At 52.7% G+C, this 22,769-nt stretch overlaps 7 protein-coding genes across 7 annotated transcripts; 2 read left to right on the top strand and 5 right to left on the bottom strand.

Moving 5' to 3' along the window:
* Positions 1 to 384: 384 nt before the first annotated feature.
* On the bottom strand, positions 385 to 1,281 carry CC84DRAFT_157517 (uncharacterized protein). The gene has a single exon (XM_018185405.1). The coding sequence runs from the start codon at positions 1,180 to 1,182 to the stop codon at positions 580 to 582; it is 603 nt and encodes a 200-aa protein (XP_018043086.1). The 5' UTR covers positions 1,183 to 1,281; the 3' UTR covers positions 385 to 579.
* Positions 1,282 to 4,274, bottom strand: CC84DRAFT_157516 (serine/threonine-protein kinase MAK). Its single transcript, XM_018185404.1, has 3 exons — positions 3,862 to 4,274; positions 3,644 to 3,815; positions 1,282 to 3,594 (listed from the first exon to the last, which is right to left on the bottom strand). The coding sequence occupies exons 2-3, from the start codon at positions 3,794 to 3,796 to the stop codon at positions 1,381 to 1,383; spliced, it is 2,367 nt and encodes a 788-aa protein (XP_018043087.1). The 5' UTR covers positions 3,797 to 3,815; positions 3,862 to 4,274; the 3' UTR covers positions 1,282 to 1,380.
* Positions 4,275 to 5,496: 1,222 nt separating this feature from the next.
* On the top strand, positions 5,497 to 6,553 carry CC84DRAFT_1227309 (uncharacterized protein; the record flags this gene model as incomplete). Its single annotated transcript, XM_018183608.1, has 1 exon — positions 5,497 to 6,553. One exon carries the CDS (start codon positions 5,497 to 5,499, stop codon positions 6,529 to 6,531), a length of 1,035 nt encoding a protein of 344 aa, XP_018043088.1. The 3' UTR covers positions 6,532 to 6,553.
* A 781-nt stretch (positions 6,554 to 7,334) lies between these two features.
* On the bottom strand, positions 7,335 to 7,976 carry CC84DRAFT_157531 (uncharacterized protein). The gene is made up of 2 exons (XM_018185406.1): positions 7,817 to 7,976; positions 7,335 to 7,724 (listed from the first exon to the last, which is right to left on the bottom strand). The coding sequence occupies exons 1-2, from the start codon at positions 7,879 to 7,881 to the stop codon at positions 7,406 to 7,408; spliced, it is 384 nt and encodes a 127-aa protein (XP_018043089.1). The 5' UTR covers positions 7,882 to 7,976; the 3' UTR covers positions 7,335 to 7,405.
* A 2,697-nt stretch (positions 7,977 to 10,673) lies between these two features.
* CC84DRAFT_157573 (uncharacterized protein) lies at positions 10,674 to 11,469 on the bottom strand. Its single transcript, XM_018185407.1, has one exon. The coding sequence runs from the start codon at positions 11,377 to 11,379 to the stop codon at positions 10,927 to 10,929; it is 453 nt and encodes a 150-aa protein (XP_018043090.1). The 5' UTR covers positions 11,380 to 11,469; the 3' UTR covers positions 10,674 to 10,926.
* A 2,766-nt stretch (positions 11,470 to 14,235) lies between these two features.
* Positions 14,236 to 15,257, bottom strand: CC84DRAFT_1159994 (NAD(P)-binding protein; the record flags this gene model as incomplete). The annotated part of the gene is made up of 3 exons (XM_018177378.1): positions 15,112 to 15,257; positions 14,656 to 15,063; positions 14,236 to 14,604 (listed from the first exon to the last, which is right to left on the bottom strand). Coding segments are annotated over exons 1-3 (737 nt in total), but the record flags the coding sequence as incomplete, so codon positions are not given.
* Positions 15,258 to 18,086: 2,829 nt separating this feature from the next.
* Positions 18,087 to 20,216, top strand: CC84DRAFT_157654 (uncharacterized protein). The gene is made up of 2 exons (XM_018185408.1): positions 18,087 to 18,437; positions 18,487 to 20,216. Exons 1-2 carry the CDS (start codon positions 18,412 to 18,414, stop codon positions 20,132 to 20,134), a joined length of 1,674 nt encoding a protein of 557 aa, XP_018043092.1. The 5' UTR covers positions 18,087 to 18,411; the 3' UTR covers positions 20,135 to 20,216.
* Positions 20,217 to 22,769: the final 2,553 nt, after the last annotated feature.

Here is a 22,769-nt window from a genome sequence, read left to right on the forward strand (position 1 = left end):
GTGGCGGCGGACGCGTGTCTGCGCGGGGAGTCTTGGAAGCAAGGGAAGGCGAGTGCAGTGCGCTGGGATGACTCTAATCACGAGTACGTGACCGGCATGGTGGTGGAAAATCCCATCTTGTATTCACAGGTGACATGTCGAGCACAGTACATTTCTCCGCTGAATCACTTCAATTACGCTCCGACATAGGGAACCATCCTCCGGCCCAGGCCAGCTAGAGAATCTGCTACGTACTATATTATAAACTGTCCGCCCACCCATTATACACGCCCTCCCCATGGGTATCAGTCCTCCAATGTCCACCAAACCCTGAATAAAAGAACGTCGACAAGACAGCAAGACAGGGCGAGTAGCTCGCGCGACCCTGCCGATCAGCGCCCGAGGCGTCCTGCCACGGAAAGCAAAGCGGCGAAGTGTACAAGTGTGTGGCATGCCAATCCTGGGCAGCAAGCAGTGCGTATTATAAGGTTACAAGGTACAATCTGGGGGCAAGGGAATCCCAGAGCCGATCCGATCCGATCCGGCCAGTCTACAGCGCAAGAGCGCGAACAAAAGAAACAGGAGAGTAGGTATAAGGTATCACAAAGGAAATAGAGAACTGTGGTGCGCAGTCTGTCTGGTGGGAAGAAGCAAGGAGAAATGTTGGCTAGCTACAATTGTTTTGGCTGCATGCCTCTTTCCCTCGTCGCCAATAATCCAACTTGTGAATCGCTCAAACCGCTCAATCCAAGTCGAGTAATATGATGTAGTGTGGTATGTGATGGTATGCGCAAATGCAATATGCCAAATTTGGGGGGTATTCGCCAATCGAAGGAAATGATCCAAGAAACAAACGCGCGGTCTAGCGAGGTATCTCTTACAAAACGGTTGCCCCTCGAATGAAACTGAAAAGGAAATTGGGTGATCATGCGGCGAGGGCCCGTACGCGCGCGAACAGACAAAAACATGACCACGATAGTTCCCACTCCTGCAAGAAAGATCCCTGTTGAAAATATAGCTTAGATGCTGTGCCCGTGGAAATTCAAAAGTGAGCGAGAGAAGAAAATGTTGGCTGAAGTGCGATGAGGCCAAATGATGAGTAGAAAACGAGCGGATGAACATGATGCAGTGCGCCAAAAACACCAAAACCAAAGATGCGGGGTTGTCCCACTTTTCCAGATGTGACTTGCGTGCGTCTAACATCTTTTCGCTCGTGCACCGTTCCTGACGGGTTGTGGTCGTCAACCGTGAATGTCTAGTGCGGCGCGAGCCCAGAGATGTATCCGACGATAGACGCTAGTATATGAAAGCCGCAGAGACCGAATTACACTATGTATAGGGCTGAAAAAGGCGTAGAGAATGTAGATCCAGATATGTCAAGATAGAAAAGAGACTTGGCGTTCACCTGTACATAGACTGGGTGGCCAAAAGACTGGCTGCCACGCTTGATGCCCAGTCGTTGGGATCGTCGGGTGGCGTAGCGTACTTCGCTGAAGGCCCTTGGTCTTTGGGACCGCGGGTCTTTGAGATCTCGAGTGGCTTGGTGGGAGTCATATAGGGTGATTGCCCGAACCCTACGCCGTTGCGGTTGGCGGATGGCGAAGGCGTAAGATATGAGGCGGCCGGGTTGCCATCTACGTATGCTGGTCGTTGAGCCTTCCTCTGTTGTTCCTGGGCAGCTAGGGAGTGTCGATCAAGCTTTTTCACCGCCTTGTGGGTAGAGGCAAGCACTTCGCTCAAGAGCTCTTCCTCTTCATTGGGTGTTTCATAATTGTTTGAAGGGTTAGACTTGGTCTGGAGAGCGCGTCTGGTCCTGCTCGAGATCGGAGCACCTGGCTGAGGAGCACCTGGCTGCGCGGTACGGTTGTCTGGACCGTGATTCAATGAATGATGCCGCTTGAGCATCGGGTTGGCGGCAACGCGTGCACCCTTCGTCACGTTGGTAGGCTGAGGTGCGGCTTCAAGGCTACGCCTTACATTTTGCAAGGCCTTGTCGAGATCGGAAAGATCCGAGTTGGGCGTTGGGGCAAGTGGCGGGTCAATCATCATCCCTGACTGCCGGTTGCTACCAGATGCCCAGGGTGCGCAACCCGCATTGGCTTCGATATCATCCGAGTTGGGTGACATTGGGGTTTGATACCGACCTGAAAGACGGCGAGCTCGCTTCCTGAGATGAGAGAAGAATCCCTCTTTCTGTCCGTTCAAAGGCGATACAAGGCCAGATTGGCCGTTCAGAGCTCTCTCGGCTTCTTGGCGGTGGATGTCTGCATAGTGATTTCCATGCGAGGCAACGGAAAGCTGGCGGCCAATCTTCTTTGCAGCCTTCTCGTCGCCCTCTGCAGCACGTACGCTTGCTTGAGCAGTCACTTCTGCCGACAGAGGAGATACTGGCCGAATAGATGGTAGTATTGGGATAGGCGCTCCATTAACAGGAACGCCGTTCGTCCATGTAGCTCGCTTGGTCGGGTTAGGGCGCTGCTTGGCTGGTGTCTCTGCGGGACTTGGGTTCGCAGGTGATGGCCGCGGCGATCCTGTCTGCGCTGAGGTGTGTTGTGGTACGGCCGGTGCACTCTCTCGTGCCACAAGTGATCGTCGTAGCCATGAGGACGTCTTGGATGTCAGACTAGGCGACGCATCGGGCGAATCTTTTGCAGAGATGTCCGATTGCTTGCGTCCCAACAAGCGCGAGGAAGAGGACTTGAGCCGGAGAGGATCGAAAGCGTCCTGGAAGTACTCGTGACCCAGGGCCTGGGTGGATGTCGGCCTGCCACGTGGATCCCACATTAGACACGCCGTGACAAACTGGGCCAAACTGGCGGGCCATTGGGGCGCTTGCAGGATCGTGTCGAGCGAATGTGGTGCCATCTTGGGGAAAGAGAAGCCAAGCTTCTGGGCCAGTCGTACACCGTCCTTCCATTCACCACCGCCAACACGTTGGCCATGCTTGTTAACCCAGCTCCCGGGGCTACCCATGATTTCGCAAACTCGCCACACTTGGTCGACCTCGTTGCCGCCAGGGAACAAAGGCTTCAAAGTAGCGATTTCGACAGCCATGGCACCAACTGCCCAGATGTCGACTGGTGCCGAGTAGGAACCTGCGCGGAGCAGGACTTCGGGTGCGCGATACCATCGAGTCGAGACATAGGTTGTGTAAGGCAGCTTTGAATGCGTTTCTCGGGCAAGGCCAAAGTCGGCGATCTTAATCGTATATACCGGAGGAGTGGATGGAGGCGTCATGAGCGCGGAGTACCTCCGGAATGGATGCGACGTGTCATTCTGTTGTGAGGTCGACACAAGGATGTTCTCGGGCTTGATGTCGCGATGGAAGAATTCGCGCTGGTGGATATGCTCCAAGCCCGAAAGGATCTGGAACAGGATGCTCTTGACACTGTGCGCGTCCATTGGCTTGTGGTCACGCGCTTTCATCAGCTGGTACAAATTGCCGTCCATGAATTCCATGGCAATGTGAAGTCGCCTGCTGTAAGGATCCAGGAAAATGTCCAATGCCGGAACGAGATGTGGGTGCGGAGGAAGTGACCGCAGGAAGATGACCTCCCGGAGCTCTAGGCATGCTTGAAACGAGTCAAACGTCTTCTTCATTGTCTTGATGGCGACCTGTGGGGTGTTAGGCACGGATCGATGCTACCACAGCCGTAATACGTACAAGTGTGCCACGACGAGCGATGTGTGCGCCCGCTGTTCGTACGCGGGCAAGAGCGACGCTGCCGAAGCTACCATCGCCAATCTCCTTCATCACCTCATACCTCTCCTCCAACGACGCCCAACCTTGCGGTTGGGTTTGTGTGTCGGGGTACATATCGGATGATGTTTAAGAACTACATCGATCAGCTACACTTGTATCACGCGTGGACATGTACATACCGCTAGTAGCGCTCTTTTGCGGCTGATGTCAGTGTTTACAGCGCACTCGTGTTCATGTCAGGTTGGTGTCTGATTGGTAGGGGCCGGAGGTCGATGATGAACAGGTGGTACACGGCGGGGAGTCGAGTCCAGCTGAGGGGCCTGCAGTGCTTATCGACAAGTCCAGGTTCGATAGGAGGAGAAGTAAGGGTCCAGGTTGACGCAGGTGTGACAAAGTCGAAGAAATGAGGGACGACGGTTGGAAAAGGGCGTGCGGTGGACGGTCCAGGAACACGGTAGGCGGGTAGAGTTCCACGGGATAGGATCGTTCTAGCGGGCGACAGAGGAATTACTTGTTGACCATAGCTCGAGTGGCTTGTGAATCAGGATAGGTGAAAGAGGACGTGCGTCCGGGGAGGGAGGCAAGTGGAACACAGCTCAAAAGGAGGTCGTCGGGCAGGCAACGCGCTCCAGTCGATCACTGAGAAGGCAGGCTGGGTGTGGCGGTCGAACTAGGTCGGCGACGAGACTGATGGGCAAATAGCGCGTGGGCGCACAGCAACAGCAGCGTGTTGACAGGAGAGGGCCTTGCGGGTGGCAGGCTCTGTGATTGACGGAGGGTTTCCTGAGGTCAAGCAAGCGGCGGGACTGTGGGCTTGAGCATGAATCGGTTATGGCAATTTCGGGTAAGGCCAGGGCCGTTGGCAGATTAGAGGGGAAAGGGAGCGGCGTGGCCAGTCGGTAACAATGGAGATGGCGAGGCTGGAAAGGGTAAAGCTGCGACGAGGCCAGAGGATGGCCGTTGCTGAGGAGAGCAGCTGGCGGTCGCGGCGTTGGTGTGTTGGCACGGTCGCAGGCCGGTAGAATCAGGTTGCCGCGGCCAGACGCGCTGCAGGACGCGGAACGGGACAGCACGTCAAGAGAGCGGTGAATGCTAGCGTAGCGAGCGTTGGACGGGAGGCAGGCGCGTTACAGCAGACGCGAGAGGGCCATGGCGACGCCGTGGGTTTTGAGGGCGTGCGAGGCAGCGGGTGGCAGCGCGGAGTGAGGCCGGCGCAGGCTCTGCTTGGGGGCGCGAGATTACGGCGACGGGGGGCTGAAGCTTCGCGACAGGCGAGGTGTTGACCTGCCCAACTACTGGCACTACCGCCGGGGAGCCAGGAAGGCCAGGAAGGCTCAATCGGCTGGATCCGCCTGCCTCGAGCCACGGCACCCTTAGCACCCTAGGCTGCTCGTAGCGCAGCCCATGCTTCGTGTGCAGCAGACGCACCACGGCGCTCCTGCGCCCACCAACCGCCGGCGACGTGCTCGCGAAATGCGGCCAAACGCACCCGCGCCCGCGGCCCATTGGCCCTCCCCGCCCCCTTTTTGCATTTATTGACGCTCCTTTCCCGTCGCGCGCCGCTGCGGGTTGTGCACCCACGTGACGCTTATGCCCGCCGTCCATGTATCTGTGCATGCGGTGATGCTGCGGAGCGGCCATTTTTATCCCCTCGCACGCTGCGCCCAAGGCTGACCCGGCGTGGACAGAGGACGGCGCGCTGGTCGAGCGCGACGGACACGGATGGGACGGCGCGCGTCGTTCGCGCCCTGGACCGCATCGCGTGCCTGTCTGCGACGCGGGCGGCTTCGCACTGACAGCGCGAGCAACATGACATGGTGGATGCGCCAGCCTGCCCGACACGTTTCTGCTGCGTCGGCCCCTCTGCCCCTTTTCCCACGCCCGTCGCATATCGCTGCGTCGCGCCGCTGCTTGGGCCCCTCCCATCCTTGTTTTGGCCGCCGTCCCTGAGCGACATGCAGCCTTATTCGCGTGGTGCCTCGGCACCCGTCTGCCATTGGCCGACGGTGCCCACAAGGTTCCGCGGTCGTGGTTTTGCTCTCGAGGCGTCCCTCCGTAGCGCAGCGCCGGGAGCCACGGGAAAGCAGACGGTCGTGCGTAGTGACAGACTGCCGTCGATGCGGTCATCTCACCGACGATCCTCTGGGGGCTCTCCCGCGAGCGTGACAATTGCTCGACCTAGACCTGTTCACGCGTCCGTCACGACCTCGACATTGCCCGCCGTCGATAGTCTGCTGGATCGCCTGAACCAGGCCCGGCACGACAGCGCCGATTGTGCAAGCTCGGGACAGCTGCAACCACCGCAAGCAGCACCGACAAGCTCAGTAGCTAGTGTGTCGGCGACCTCTTTGCAGCGTTCAGCACTGGACAGCAGCCGGCGACCTGGCAGTCGCAAGCACGAGAGAGGGGTCTGGCGCTGCGACGATGTGTTTCCAATGCCTCCTGCATGCCTGGTGTCCTACCAACGTCGTAGCGCAACACCCCAGCGGCCGTTTTCTCGCCGACAGTGCGAGTCTGCTTGTCATTGTGTCTTGTGCTTGACGAGCAACCAGCCAGGGCCTGAGCCCGCACCTCTGTGCGATTCCACTCCCATGTCTTCTAGAAACATTCTCCCGTCTGCGCAATCCCCGGGCGCCATCAAAATATATTACCTACCCACCCTCATGCTCGGCAAGCTTGCATCAGCTCTAGCAAGGTTTCGAAACATTCCCCCACTACGTGATTGTGCTACTTGCAAATATCACGTATTCTACGTCACGGCTGTTTCGCCTGACCACACTGGCCTTGCAGAACGTATCATCAAGTTTCCTCATGACTCTGGCTCAGCGTTGGCTGAGGCCATCCGCTAGGGATCGTATGTGTAACCTCCGGACCACTCGACTATATTCATATTCAGGCAGTAGGTCTGCCGGTAATGACAAGCTGTCGCCCAATCAATCTTGACAATAACGAACAATGTCAAACAAAGCTTTCGAGCTCCCCAGCAACGGACGTTGCATTCACGCCCTGGACTCGATTGCGTGTGCGCTCACGCTGCAGGCACGAGATTGGCCGCGAACACGGTGTAAATCCTGCGGGCCAGCCTCGTAAACAATGCCAGCTCACCCCATGCTCAGTCAACGGCTCCCTTTTCGTCGCCCCCTCGCATGCTCCGTTCCTGTTCCGGCTCTCAAGCCACCAGTAAGACCGTTAGCATACACCAGCCATCCACCCTAGCGCGGTGCCAGTGACTCCTGCTTCGCCAGCACAGCATCACAAGCTGTGTTCGTGTACAGACCAAACCTGTTTGGCGCTCCTTCACAAGTCTACCCCGCTTGTTGGGCGTGTCGCGCACCAACATCCTTCGAACCTGTGCCCGGGTCTTCGGGGAAGGCGACTCCTCGAAGGCGCGACCCCAGGGCACGAGCATCAGGGACAGCGACAGTGGAGCATTTGTGCTACGCTGTGACGATGGTGGTCACATCTCCGCGGTTGCCTCTTTCAGCGGTCAGCGCCTGCCCTTCCAGAATAAGCAACCACAACGACGCACGAAAAGCAATAATAACGTCGCCGGCTGAGCTTCCCAAACCACACGCTAATTAAGCGTATCTGCATAATGAGACCACTGTATTCGCCGAGCGTGGCATGTAAGACACCGTCACTGAAGCCCACTGGACACCAATACTCTTGTCCTCGCCCTCAGCGTGGGACAGCGTCGCAGACACTAGCATGCGAACGTAGCTGTTATCGATGCCATCTCGCAAGACCTGTCAATCGTGGGTCAAGCTCCCACGTTGCTTTTCTTGCAGTCATTGTGTACTGACTGTACAACCGCTGTGATATTCCGGTACACCCCACGTGCATGCGTTGGCTACAACCTCCACGCCGGGCCAACAACCGCGTCTGAGCATGCATCCTTTGCCCAAACCACCCAGAGACATACCACGGACGGTTTGTCCCATGCGAACGCGCACCCACCGTGCCCGACAAACAGAGCGTCCACCATACCTTCCTTTTCCACATGAAACCTCCCGAAATTCCAGATCTGCAGATAGCGCCAGCACTGCGCAAACGTCAGCCATACACGGCAGGAACTTTACCCCAGCACGCCCCCGAAGGACCGTCCCGATCGTAGTCTCACTGGGGGCGGCTTACGTGGGAGACGATGCTGCGAATCCCGATCTGACGTGGGCGTGAGCCACCATATTTGGGGAAGCCATCCTATTCACAAGGCGAGAGGCCTGGTATATCTGCACGAATGTATTGCTGATGTGTGAGGCTGATTTGATAATAGGAAGCGCAAATCATGAGCTCAACTACCCATGGTAAGGAGAGTGCGGTGGTACGATGATACCGCCAAGGTAGCCCGGAGTTGCAAATGAGGACCGAACGCAGGTTATCTCGGTGAATCATGTTCGGGTCGGTGCTAGACGTTGGAACACGTGGGTTTGTGAGCGCAAGGTCCGTCCTCGTCTCGCTCCCGCGCGAATCATCGCGCAACCGAAAGGGCATTAGATTAATAACTCTATGTTCTGAGTGTTCCTTTGAGAGCATGTCGTCCTCAACATAAATGTAGGTAATATACCAGTTCATACTCAGCCCGAGGTCTGGCTGAGATAGTTACAATGGCCGAAACTCAATTGAGAAATACACTCTACCGTGAGCAGCCACGATAACCTATCATATGATGAATTGACAATTGGATAATAGAGTGAGTCAATACAGGATGAGCTGCGCGCCTACGTTCGCATTTTTATGGCATCCGCTGTGGGCAAGGTTTCAAGCGTTTAGCAGGTTCTCCAAAAGCTTCCCCTGATCATCTCATATACGCGTGCACACTCGAGACGCAGCGTCTTCATATCGGTGCTCAAAGTGTTTGGGTGCTTCGCGAGTCTCTCTACCAACTTGCAGCGCACGCAAAACGGTGCATCGGGAGCGGACGATAGATGATCGCAAGCGTCCTTCGTACAGTGCTGTGTGGAGACGACAAAAAAGGAAGCTGATATTAGTATTGCTTGTCGTTCGTCCAATGAAGCTTCCACTTCATGGTATACAGACCGACTCACGCTCGAAGAAGGGCTGTCCATCGTTGGGGAACACTGGACGGACCACTTCCACATCCTCTTTCCAGAGATCGATCGGGGTCGTCTTGCCTCACGTAGCGCAAGCAACCTGAAGTCCCGCTATGCACCGGTAGCCAACACCGACGAACAGAGCCGGGATACTGCAAGGATCAGCTTCACAAGAGTTAGTCGTACACCAGCGCGATCTTCGCGCATCCGGCAAGCCAACAAGCGCGGGTAAACGCCAGTACTGCTGTCGATAGGCCTCAATGCTTTCACCTACAACGTTAAGCGTTTGCGATACACACTCCGCGAGGAGGCACTCGTACTACAATGTATCGTCCGCGTTACCGAGCCACTGCAGTACGACTATTCACCGACTTCACCGACATCACCAAGGGGTAGTCATAGTTCTCTTTGCGTCATAAACACGCCACGGTCTCACGGCCGCGCTGTAGAACGACGCTGCCTCCAAACGTGACTCATCGAATCTTGTTGCAGCCATGGCCCATCTACAACACCTCAAAGACCTCCAGAGCGGAGAGAACGCTCTACACAATGGCCGTAGCAAAGTCGACCTTTCAATTGTTTTTCAGCGTTCATTCACACCAATAGTAAGTTGACAGGGTTGCATTATCTTCAATCTTGCTAGTAATTTGAGATTTACTGCACATTTACTTCGGTATCGCTCGTACTTGGATACTGACTTTTAGTCTTCTCCTTGCATGAGTTCTTGATCCACGCTGCGTAGATCGGTGGTTGCGTCCGTCGCTTGGGCGTGACTGCACATTGCGGTGGAACCAAGAGATCTATCACCTTTCTCTACTACGCTTCCGTCCTCCTTATCGTCGATGTCCCTATTAGTCTTCCTGTCATTACGGCAACCACGCTCGCCGTCTCTACGAGTTCTTCCGATCCAGTCAGCGTCTCTTATCGGTTGTCTTACGATATTCACAATACCCAAGGTTATACACGTACCCTGATTATTATATACTACGTGATCGCAGGATCGATATTTCTTACACGCTACTTAAGCAATATCATCTATATTCAAAAGAGCTCACTGGTTAGTGCCAACCATTGAGTAGATTCCACCTGCAGATTGCCCGGGAACCCAAAGGCGTCCCTACTATTCCCTCACCGTCGTTTATCCACATCAAGTTAGCCCATTCTACCCGTGGTCTGGCGCTGGTCCCGACTACGATACATCTCCGGGCGGCCTATTCTTCTCGGCACTCTCACGATTGACATCCCTCTCGATTGCATGTTGTCCATTTCACAGTCCCTACCTCTCCCTCCAAGATGTCATGCTACCTATCACCAAAACTGACCCACACAAACAAAACACGTCTCGCACGCAAGCAATCGCACCCACGCACTAACGCAGCACACGCATTAGACCCGGGGCCGTTACGCACGGCATCACTGCAAAGTACCGCTAGCACGTCTGGCAGAACAGACGTGGCGGCCTTCTGACCGCCTTTTGACGCGGAAAACACTTGCGAAGCGAGCGGAGTGGCCCAGGCCGAAACGCGTACCCACCGAACCCCGACGGTCGCAGTTCGCGCCGTGGAGAAAGAGCGGTGCGGGAAAGACGGGTCGAGAAGCAGACTGCCAACGGGGAAAGTTCAGAGAAGTGGGGTCGGTGTGGATGTAAGTGCGTAAACAAACAAAACGGGAGCAAGGGTACTGGCATGGAAACGAGACGGTGACACGCTGGCAAGCGTACGCCGGGGGGAGATCTGGAACATATGCACCTTGATTTCGATATTGAACTACATATACTAAGCTAGTGGGTATAGAGACATTGCAGTCGGCGCCCGTGTGGTATTGAAAGACCTGATGTCCGTTAGCGCGAGCCCTGGCACAGAGTCGAGAAGGACGGATTTGGATTGGGTATCAGCTCTCCAAGGTGATTGGTTTGTTTCGTCAACGTTGTACTCGGTAAGAACACAGCGAAATAAGGTTGTTCATCAGGTGAAAGGGGTTGCAGATGTGAGATGAATTTACGTACCATCCGGGCAGTTCAGCGGTCTAACATCACGTAGGGCGAATGGGGATCTGCGTAAGACTGTGGTCAGCTATGAACTGCAAAGTAACGCGTTGGTCCTGTTTGGACAGGTAAAAGTGTCTCCATCTGAGATCAGCCTGCTTCAAGTTAGTAGACGCCGATGCTGAGACTTTGAGTTCCGACTTACCTCATTAAATCAGATTTTTTTTAGTAAGATCAAAACGGCAGAAACCGCTCACACAGTGTGAATATCGAAGTATCATCATGAAAAGATGGAGCACCACACGAAACAAGGAATTCGGCATACCTGAAGCCACAGTTAGCTTCATACCCACATAGGACGTCGAGAAAGTATGTGATGTTATGGCGATCAGAAGATGCGTTATCAACAAGCAACCCCACTCCCGAACACCCACAGGTTTGTACGTCCTGTTGTAAACGAGTGCCGGTCGAAGAGCGCAATCTGTCCGCCCGTTGCATCGGAGATGTTTCATCAGGAAAGCGAGGGTAGTTGTAGCGGACGAGAGTATTGTACCTATACGTTGCAACGTTAGCATGGTCCAAGAGGCGCGCACGACAATTGGTTGAAATGGTATGAGCACAATCAGACAAGGCTGAAACTTAAGTTTTGACAAAATCGACATCGTATATTCAGGTCGAGGAATGCCTTTCCGGTGTCACAGTATCATCACTGTGCTGTGGAGGTTGTGAAGAGATGGAGTCATCATACCTTTTATAAAATTGAACAGCTTGCAGGTTACGCGTGCAGAGCGATGTTTGTGAACCTGTTCGGTGCGTTAGCAGCGTCTCTCAACCAATGGTGGTGACAATGCGGTCGAGCGATGTGCATCATTGTAATTCTAGAGTATGTGTAGTCCATCACGGAGCTATAGGAGTTGGATTGTTGTGAAGTGTAATCTTCTGCTGTGAGACCGAAGGAATGAGGGTAACTTACTGCGCGAGGTGTCTACGCAACTCCAGCTACTCAGTAGCTGGACACTCGTACGTAGAACAAGAAAGCGCGAGTGCGCGCGTTTCGGTGCAGGCACCTGTGAGGTGTGGAAAGCAGAAGTTCGTTCGCGAAGTTTTTAGAGCAAGAGCGGGGCGGAGCCACTATGCACCGAGGCTAATTAGGTAAGCGAACCCAGGTTCTCGCAACCATCTTTTAGGAACACCAACCACCAGACACCGAAACGACGGGACCCAGTCCCTGGAACGTGAGATGGTATAAGGAAAATGATTTTCTCTTGCAGAATGATAGATTTGTCGCTTAGCTGGCACAGATAGGATCCTGCCTTAACCCACACTGACTTTGTATCCGTACCTGAGGACCCATGTAGGTAGCTTTTCCTCCGCCTTGATCGTCCAAGTCGACATTTTAGTGCTTTCTAGCGGAACCGAGCATATCTTCATGGCTGCCGAAGCAATGGCTTGTACCTAACATTACCAATCCAGTACTTCAGGGCTGTAAAGTTGCACAGCCTGGAATCTTATTCAAAGTGCCTACCATCGGTCTCCCCGAAAAAGAAGTCATTGATTCGCTCCTTCGCTTTCTTCAGCTTCGACGTTGTGTACACGACCAGGGGACGTCTATCGCATGACACATCTCGATGGCAATCCACTGTTTCACGTTCTGCGGAGCGCTGCTTAGCATAATGAATTTCAACATCATTGCGCGCAAAGAACGGTTAATTCATAACTATCTGTGAGCGTTGCGTGATTCCATCGACGGTAATGATTTAAAATTGTGGTTAGTACATGATGCATGGAGCTTGAGAGTCTTGTTGTGGCCGGAAAGGTCGTCTCCTGACTCGGGAGTACACGCATTTCTGTGAGGGAAAAGCGATTAGCGCAGTTAATAAGCAGAAGGAAGCCCACATTTATGCGTAGCGAGGTCATCTTAGCGTGGATGCACTCAAAGGTCAGTACCGAAACAGTTACTCGAACGAACATACGCATGCTGCAGGATGTATGCCTCTGCCAAGAATCAAATCAGTAATCTCGTCAGGTCGTTTGCTCGACTTTTTACCATGTTGAAGCCTGGCCGTCTTTACAGCCTGACTGCTCTCATCTAAAGATCAGTGTGTCCGTACCCAACGTGCGAGAGTGCGATAGTTACCGAAGGAGACATGTTAAATGCAATCCAGCTATCCGTGGCGAGATCAGGCAGATCAGCTCTCTGTACCGTCTAGATTTGCTTTTTGCGAGACCATATTGTTGGGGGCCGCGCTACTGTGTCAATTAGGAGTAGACACGGCTCGAATACGAGCTTAAAACATATGATGTGCGGCTCTGCGGTTAATCTGCTTTTAATGAACGCAAAGCAAGAGTCTTCACTCCCCTCGTGTGGCTACACATTCTTTTAGGCGCCAAATTCTTCTCTACTTCTCACGCCCTTTCCAGTCACTCACTTTCACGCAAGTTCAGCAACGCACTCATCTCACAATGGCCTCTAGAATTCGTAGTCCACTGATTCTCCTGGTGCTCGCAAACATGACGGTTGCGTCTGGACAAATCAGGCTATTCATCAATCAGCTACCCGAATATTCGTCGATGGCTGACTGCGCCGAGCCTCAAGTATCGACAATCGTACGGAACATGGAAAATGGATGTGGAGATGGTTCACAGACAACATCATACAACTGTTTCTGCCACACGTCGTCCTCATACTTCAGCAATCTCATCGGCTCGAAAGTGGAGAAAGCTTGCAAGAGCGATAATCCGGATACCCAGAAAACTTCTGCGGTGGAATTGTTCGACAGTTATTGTCATCTTGGCGATTCACTCACCCCAGGTTAGCCTCCCTCTTGTACCTTTCAACACGCCGGATATTGACTATCCTGGGGCAGCAACGTCTTCCACGTCCTCTTCAGCATTGCCCACTTCGTCATCAGTATCGACTACTTCGTCAACGGAATCAAGCACATTGACAGAGTCAAACAGTGCTTCTGCCTCTCCTGCATCAACCCCGCATATGATAAGTGCATCAGCGTCGCCAACGTCTTCATCAGCATCATCAACGAAGGAGCCCGCAAAAGACACGCCAGCCCCGAAAAATACCAATACCGCGGCTATTGCTGCAGGAGTCACTGTACCGATTGTACTCATCGTAGTAGCCATCGCAGCGCTTCTTATCTTCCAGAGGAGAAAGCAGCAGCTACTCGAGAAACCTGTGACCACCGACTACGATAAGAAAACCGAGAACCATGGTATAAAATTCGAGGCGCAAGAAACCCATTCAACGCATTCGGGATACACTGCTTCGTCAGAAGTGTATGAGCTGAAACAAGATACAGTTCCACTGCGAGCTGTTGAGATTGGTGGCAGTGTGGCCATACACGAGATGCATTAGCTGGCGAACAGATCACTAGCCAGTCACTCAGAGCTCGGATATGCGTGTTGTTGTAAGATATGGAAGATGAGCAGAATGGAGACGCTTTCATTTATATCTACGTTGGAACGTCTGATGGGAGCAAAGGTTGGATTGAATGGTTGGAGCCTGGCTACTAATATATTAATTAAAACTTCTCGCAAGCAGGCCGCATGTCTAGGTAATTGTCAGTAGTGTCGTATGTGGCGACTGGTCACTTACCGAGCTCGTGCGTCCAAAGGCAAGGCTTCTGTTTATGTAGCCACAAGTACGTCTCGCCAACAGCATTTGAGCTCATTTTCTTTCCCGTTTTCTGATCCTCTCCGTCCGCATCCGCAATGCCGCCATTGGCAATAGTGTGTACAACGTGCACACCTTTCTCGCTCATCTCGCGCGCAAGTGTCTGCGCAAGCTGGCGTACTGATGCGCGGCTAGCTCCGTATGCAGCAAATTGCGCGCTGCAACGAAGCGCGCCGAGTGTTCCAGTGAAGATAAGTGTCTGTAAGATATGGTTAAATGATTAATACCAGTTGACAGGGCAATTACTTACGCCTTTTTTCTCGCCTCCCTCCGCCAGGTCCTTCTCCCCATGATCCGCGAAGAAACGCTTTAGAGACTCTTGCGCGAATGTAAAGGCACCACCAACATATGTCTCCAGAGAATCTTCGAATTCTTCGCGCGTTTCTTCCAAGAACGGCTTCTTGGAAGAATGCTTGATGCTATAGATCGCCAGGTTCAATTTGAGATTCTTGGAACTCTGGTGTTTCTGAATTTCCTTGAAAGTATTTTCAAGAGATGCTTTTGACGTGTCGGTAGCGAAGGTCTCCAGGACGGCATTGGGGCTTGTTTTGTGTACTGTGCTGACGACCTCGTTTAGCGACTCAGGACGGCGAGCAAGAAGAGCGACAGCCAAGTTTCCATGAGACGGATGGGAGAGAATACGTGCAATACCAGTTCCCTAAAGATCAAGTCAGCCGCGTGAGGTCGACTCTCATAATTGGCTTACCGTGTTTGGACCGGCACCAATTAAAATCGCAAGACCTGATGGAGCCATTATGCTTTGCTTATCTCTCGACACAATGTTTTCCTGCAGTTCTTGGTCGTAGGTATGGGTTTTTGCATGAAATTCACGATACGGTCCTGTCGTCGCCGTCGAGCATTCGATTTACAGCATTGTGGAGCCATTGCATCATCACCAAGGATGGACCCTATGGGCTTTGTGCGGGGTTGGTCCCACGGACCCTAGGCCCAAGCAAACACTTTCAGATCTTCACATTCGAACACGCGACAACATCCACAGTGACCGACAATAAAAATCGGAGTTTTTCAAATCCTACTGTGAACGTCCACGCTGACGTATTACGTTGTAAGTTTACAAAGGTATAATGGGGTGAGTTGACACAGGACAAGGTACGCGGCTACATGCCCACTTTTTGTGTCGACCACTGTGATCCAACACTTCTGTAAGGTACTGACCTAGGCAATGTAAACCCTACACGTTGATACATGGAATGACCTTCTTTACTTTGTTGTCGGCCACTGTGGATGTCATGGCTCTGGCCTGAAATGCACAGCAACAACGCTTGCCGAATTCCGTGATGCTAATTTGAACGGACTTCCTGGCACTGCGATGGTCAGACACAGCAAGGTCGCTTGCTCAAGCAAAACTTTGCGGATAGATCACTTGAACACCACAGATCACTAAGTACGCGCGCACGCACATGATGCGAGCGGATCGACCGGGTAGATATGTAACGTGGCGATGTGTAAAAGGGCCGGATCATCCCCGCATGGTCTTGGAGGACCTGCATTCGAAGAGATCCTATGCATGTGTAGGGCAACAGGGCAAAACACTTGCATGCATTCCCACAGGAAACTGCCATCATCTGCGCTGAAATTTAAGTTTAATCGGCAGCAGCAGATGTCAGGCGTACGAGAGTTCCGGAGCTGGCCGGACTGGTTGTAATGGTCACGGCCGTGCAGCAGGCATGCCGTGCTGGAGACGGAGTCAGAGGCCACCCCATATGCAGAGGCGGTTTTGCCAATATCCTAACGAGTTATTTTGGTATCTGGTCATCAGTGAAACCCATGAGTGTTGAAGAATACGGACGATGAGGCGGACAAACGCACTCGTACCGACCAGTGAGATGTACCGAACTGGAGGACCAGGCACCTGCAGATTCACATGCATAGGCGCTCGACGTTTATAGCGTCGTTTGATCAGATGGCATCCCTTATCCTCTCGCATCATGGCGTAAAATGCGAATCTGAAGCTCCCACACTGCATTCGAAGATCGGCGAGAGTATGTTGGCAGCCGCCATCGTCCAATCGAGAGCGGGGCTACAGCCGGCCCGTGCCTTACACGCTAACGTCTTATTTGGACGACAGCCTAGGAGGGCAACGTTCACACCTCGCCGTTCACCACACGCTCACGATTCTTACATCAGAAATGCATCTTCGACGATATCGCGAATTTCATTGCGTCTTATATGGTATCATAGTGAGGCTGTCGGGATGATGGGGTTGCGGAGAGCGTGCTAACTAGAACCTATTGTCGAGAGGCCGCCCGTAAAAAGATAGGCGATGAAGAAAGAGGCATAGGCGACACTATGGATTTCTACTCGTTACTTTGAATCCGGCGGCTCTCAGCCGGAGTGCCCCGGCATGTACGAGTAGTAGCCCACGGTCGCCTTGGTCTTCCCTCCGAACCTCCAACCCGGTGGCCCAGCATCCCTTTATGGAGCTAGAGTAACAGTATAGTCGTGCATGCTCCAGGCTAAATGCTCACGTATGGAATTATGATCTAGGCCGACAATGCTGACTAGATCAAACCTTACCCACCTACGGGTCGATATAGATACGCCCTGCTTAGCACCCAGGTGTGGAACGGTTTGGATGAATCGCGGCCCTCGGAGTTAATGGACAATGTGGCAGAAGTCTATAGTTTCCGGTAATCCGGTGAATCGCGCTTTGCCCAGATACATGTTCAATCTTCGGCTATACCATACGTAGCCGGTCGTAGGGCAGCACGACGAGCTGTCACTGACATAGCCACAAGCTAACATAGGTCAACGCTGGAATCTGCCTTGTGAAAGCCTTGCCAGAGATGATTGGCAACATTGCAGAAATTTGGGGGCTGAGCATTCCTGGGTCAGGCCTGATAGAACATGCCTCCGCCTACTTAAAGACATGTATAAGTGATCATGCCGCCAGCACACTCTGAAAGGGTTCTGCGCAGAATCGAACATCCAACGCTACCAGCAGTTTCGCCTCGCGTCGCCGTAATTCCACGTTCGGCGATCATCGAAAACCGGTCAAGAGATATTCAAGGTGTTCCTCTGATCAATTAGCTTTGTCAGCTACTTATGATGCTATACAATGACGAGATCTCGCTGCCGGCGGCGTCAAGCGAAAGATACCGGTGCAGCCTCATTATTTCCTCCGACTTCGCTTACGATTCGGTGTGTCTAATCTAATTACTTGCAAAGCGCTCGACCTTCGACTTTTCGATCCAAAATTGGCGTCGCAAAAGCTACTCTCATACTCATTCGAGCGCATATCTGCATTTTCAGTGGCTTTACATGTGATAGCATGTCCCTCCATTGCAAACGACCAAAGTCTGCAGTAAGCAAAAGCAAAAACATCGCCATGCATTCATGGCCTGTCATTGCGAAAGCCCCAAAATAAGCAGTGCGCGTTTAGAATTCCAAAATTGGGTGTCAACAACGCAATGAGGATATCTCTGGCCCAGCAAGGGTATCGACTGGAGGGACCTCAGCGTACGTCCGTCTAGCGTCCGATGGTATCGTTGCCCCAGCGATGGCGCACTTCCCTGCTCTGATGTCCTCGGCGGCCCAACCTTGTCTGCGCATCGACCGGGGCTATCACGCCTATCACGTTTCCAGGCAATGATTACGACCGATCTGTGCCCGGTGTCAAACAAGATACTGCGGCGTCACCGTGTCCTTGCCTTGTTCAAGGCGACTTGTGGCGTTGCCGTTCCATCGCACACCAATCTAGCGGCCGCGTGTTTTTCGTGGATGCTGTTGCAGCCGGGAGGAATAATTCCTGATGAAGGTGCATGCAACGTATGTTTACGTGTCACTCACGGCGGCACACCAACGTCCTGCTGCATGAAGTGGTTTCCAGCGGGAATGAGGGCACGGCAACCCACGATATTATTCCAATCCCACCGTGCGTAGCGGTCGGAATAAAGTCCTCGCCCATACGCTTAATTTGTGCTCACATACCCTCGGCTGGAACCCTGAAGATTGGCAAAATGCTCCTCGTGATCGAGCTTCATAAATGGTCTTGCGAGTGAGTTGCAGTTCGTATGAGCCTTTGTTTGTCTCGTACAGGAGATTCACTGACCATTCGCAGTCTCAACTTTTCTAGCCACAGGCGTACCGACAAGAATAGCCCGCCAATTTGCCATTCTTCCACGTTGCAAGCCAGTCAGATTGACCATCTGCTTCTGTATTCGCCACCGAACGACTTCATTTCAACATTACCAGAGCTTTATCGGCACTCCAACATTGCATCGAAACAGAGGTTTGTGTCTTCGCGGACGCGGAGTCTACGCAAGTCCTTAAGGAAGATCATGTCTCGTTTTGCACAGAATAGCTTGCCCATGTGCTCACCAACCGCATCTGCTGCGCAAGCGTATGTAGCAGAAGAGTACGTATACATGGACCCGGCGGAATTACCGGGAGATCGGGAGCCTTGCGAGTTACCAGCAGACGCTATTTCACTAGGTAGTGATCAACAAATGTGTCGACACGAAGGTGCGGAGCCTTATGCAACGCCGGTAGAAGCGGTGGCTTGGCAGAGGCATCTTCCCCTCGATCAGGCTACTGGCGACCTTACCAATGTCGGTCGTATGAGAAACACCTCTCATATCTCTTCGCACCCTCTCGCGCCCATCGATACTTTCGTGGATATGGCGCGAACATCACCTGTGCACATGAACGCTCACTATGTTTCTCCAAACATGGATCACCATGACTACCGAGCAACAGATATAGCTAGCACCACATTACTGAGACCTCCAACAACTCTCAGTCCTTCCTTTGAAACATATCCTTCAATATCTATCTCGCCCCCAAGTTCCATCATATCTGGTACCACGAACTACTGCATTGCAAAGCCTGCTACACATGGTATGCAAACTGCGAACGGCCCTCTACAACACAACTCCGGACTCCAGAATAGTCAGTACAGTATGGACTCTCACGACCAGTATTCTTACAACCATTTTATGTTTCATGACAACGTTATGATCGCAGACCATGCTCCGCTCGCCACAGCGGCCACTCGCTTGCATCACCGTTTCTCTCATAATCCGGAGGTCTCCGAGCAGTCACCATGGCTCTCAAACGCGCAGCGAAATCTGTCAGCTTATCATGGAGTCCAGTATGGAATTAGTGACCCAAATAGTGAAATCTCTCCTTTTGCGCAAAGGAGACTTTTTGCTTCAGAACAGTACATCGACGGCCTATCGTCGCATGTTCCATTTGACTCTTACTATGACGGACCTCAATCGCAGCGCACAACATACAACAAGTCCTTTTACCTCGACGAGGCCCTGCCAGCTTATGAGGCGAGCAGCGTACCACTACGCGTGGAAGAGCAGACCGCTCGGCAATCTCAAGCAACTCCCCGGCCTTACTATCGGCAAAGCAAAGTCAAACGAACTGCAGTCACGGCTGCTCGCGCGATTGTGAACATACTCCCACTTTCATGTATCCACTGTGGCGAACTGTTCACCGGGAAGTATCAGAAAGCAAACTGCCTTCGCCACATCAACCTTTTCCATGTCGATGTGGATCTTTCCGCGGCTGGCATCGACGATGGTAAAACCTGTCGAACCTGTCTCCAGCACTTCAGACGGCCAGATGCCAGACGGAAACATGAGTGGAAGCAGCATAAGACTGAAGACTGCCGTCCTCACAAACGGCGCATCGAGAAACGCGGTGGGGAGAAGAGGATCTATATGCCACCTATGCCAGACGATGGCGGGAACAGTTAATGAGAGGCGTTATCTTGGTTGCAGGCGAAATCCTCGCGGGTACTGTACTTGAATTTTTATTTCCTGAGAAGTAGACGTCAGGCATGTCACATCTACAGTTCTGTACTCAGGCCGGGAAATCGAGCTGGCGCAGACAGTATCTTACGTTATCCTTAATTTTCTAATGTTTCTTGCGGTGCGAAGACTGGATCCGCCGATACGGATACCTTGGGGTGTTCACAACGTACGAAGAGTAAGCGATGCGGAACACGGTTACGAAACTTTCTGCCTCATCAGAGTAAAAACATTATCCCATAATAAAATCAAGAGCGCCCCTGTGGCGGACCCTACTGCAAGTAATCACGCTGACCTATCAGAGTACAACTTTATAAACGTATCACACAGTGAGTCTACACAGGATGCCCCTTTCCCTTTCGGTCAGCCATCGTGACCTCACGTTCTGGTCAATAGCGAAATAAATCTAAATCAAAATCGGATCGGATGAACGGTCATTCGACTGGACGTCGATATGGCTTCGAGTATCCATTCGCATAGGATCGGATGAGCTGTCGTCATTCGGGCATGCAGGATTTTCCACCAGGACGGTAGACAGGTCCGTATATAGAGCTCAAGGATCAACTCTGGGGGTAGCATCATACGCACGAAGAGCTATTATAAGCATCTTTGCCAACATACGTATGTACTTGGGCAAGGCTGTCGTCACGTGCCTGAGGTGGCTGTATGCATCAGCCTGATCATCTGGTCTCACAATCAGATATACCAGCAGACGAACACTTAAGGAAAGACCACGGGTAGCGCCATATTAGCTGGTCGAAATGTTTATGATTTGCACGTGCTAAGACAAAGAGATCTCGAAGATGAATAATATTTCGAGGGGAAGCATTTAACCTCGAAAGTTGCGGCTCAATTGAGATGCGGACGCAAATGTGCTGAGCGATGCATTGGCGCATGCCGTGTATTGATTTTCAAGAACTGGAGGACCACGGATCGACATCGGCGTACGTCCGCCATCCGGTGAAGCTCTGCATGAACGCAGCGTGCTATCTCGGAGCGGGAGCGCCGGATGAACGGCTTGAGCAAGTTGTGTCAGCTCCACCTGACATGAGCGCCGTACAAACTCGGACGGTCTGCCAGGATTGAATTCTCAGAACCACATCTATTCAAGAAAAACGCTCGCGTGAAGCTATGTGGAGCCTGGGGCATGGAGCTGTCAATTGAACCGTTTGGAAAGATACGCGTCCTGCCAACACCTAGGCGCCTAACACCTGGATCCCTATGGTATGCACGGGCTCTAGCGCTGCTTCGTCTAGTTTAATCTCGTCATGTTCGAGAGGGCAAAAGGCAACTGCATCCTGCATATGAAACCATGCCTTCTTAGTAGACTTGTCACTGGAGTATATGCACGGCCCGGGAGTTTAGACGCAGTGGGGTTTAGCGGCTGGGCCACTGCCGCATCCTGGGGTTGAAGACTGAAGAATAGCCAGCCACCTCGAGACCACTTGCCCCGGACTCGGAGCCCCCCGAGCCCTCCGACTTTCCCAAGTCCACCCCGGGGGTCCGAAACCCAGGGTTGCCGCTCGTGCAGGCCTCGTTATTGCGTGTGTATTGTGAAGGTTTGCAAGCTGCACAAGAGTAGCGGAGTGCAGAGCATGCGCGCGGGGGAGAGGTGCTGAGCCCGTGTATACCATTCCGACTTTTGTATGCGTGGTGCAAGTGCATTGAGACTGATGCAGCTCCACGTTCATCCGTGCGTCGCGCAGAAATCCGCACGTGACGTGCGGTGGGCATGCGCAGCTACCGGTAACTGCTGCCAAGGCTCGTTTGCGTTGGTCCACCATTGTCGACCGCACTGCAACCCGACACCACAAACTCTTCGCAACTCTCGCCTAGCGTATCCATGATTTGGAAGGCGGATACGTGTTCCTATTCTAGCGCGTAAAAAGATGGATACTTGCACTATGCTGGGGTTGCGGGAGGACAGCGGACCCACTCGTCTAGGGCGTACTTGCATCTATCATAACCGAAAAGAACTGAAGGACTTCTGGGGTGGGGCTTTGGTAACCAAATATATCTCTAATCAGGCGTGCAACCCATCGTTGAATACTTGTACTGACTTGGAAACAGATAATGGAATACAACACATGTTATGTCATCTTCCCCAAGCATCTAGACTGCGCTCCGCCCCTTCTTTACATATTCTCCGTTAACTAGCACTGGCCCGTTACGGCTAAGCAGTTTCCGTGCAATCATTCTCATAGATTGAAGACAAGACAATTATGAGGTTAGCACAGCATTCAGGCTATGGTTGCATCGGACCACAACCGCACAGTGGCTGGCTCTTTGCATCGATGACTCGCTGTAGCTGCCACCGTGTATGCGACCAACTATACATGTCTTTGAGGCTATGTATTTTGCAGCATCGCCGAGACGCTCTGTATTTAGACGAGTTGTCGTGATGCAGGCAATTCGGCTCCACAGAAGCTTCGGTCCCCGTACCATAACGGTGCACGATCTCACACGTAGACAGCACCAAAGGCTGAGGGATTACTGATGATTATATTGGGGCTCAACCTCGATTGCCGTTACATCTGGCCCCAATTATCGAGCCAGTCATCTCGGCAGACGTCTGTATAAG

Source organism: Paraphaeosphaeria sporulosa (genome assembly GCF_001642045.1).
Source record: "Paraphaeosphaeria sporulosa strain AP3s5-JAC2a unplaced genomic scaffold CC84scaffold_1, whole genome shotgun sequence".
In the NCBI taxonomy this organism is placed as follows: Eukaryota; Fungi; Ascomycota; class Dothideomycetes; order Pleosporales; family Didymosphaeriaceae; genus Paraphaeosphaeria; species Paraphaeosphaeria sporulosa.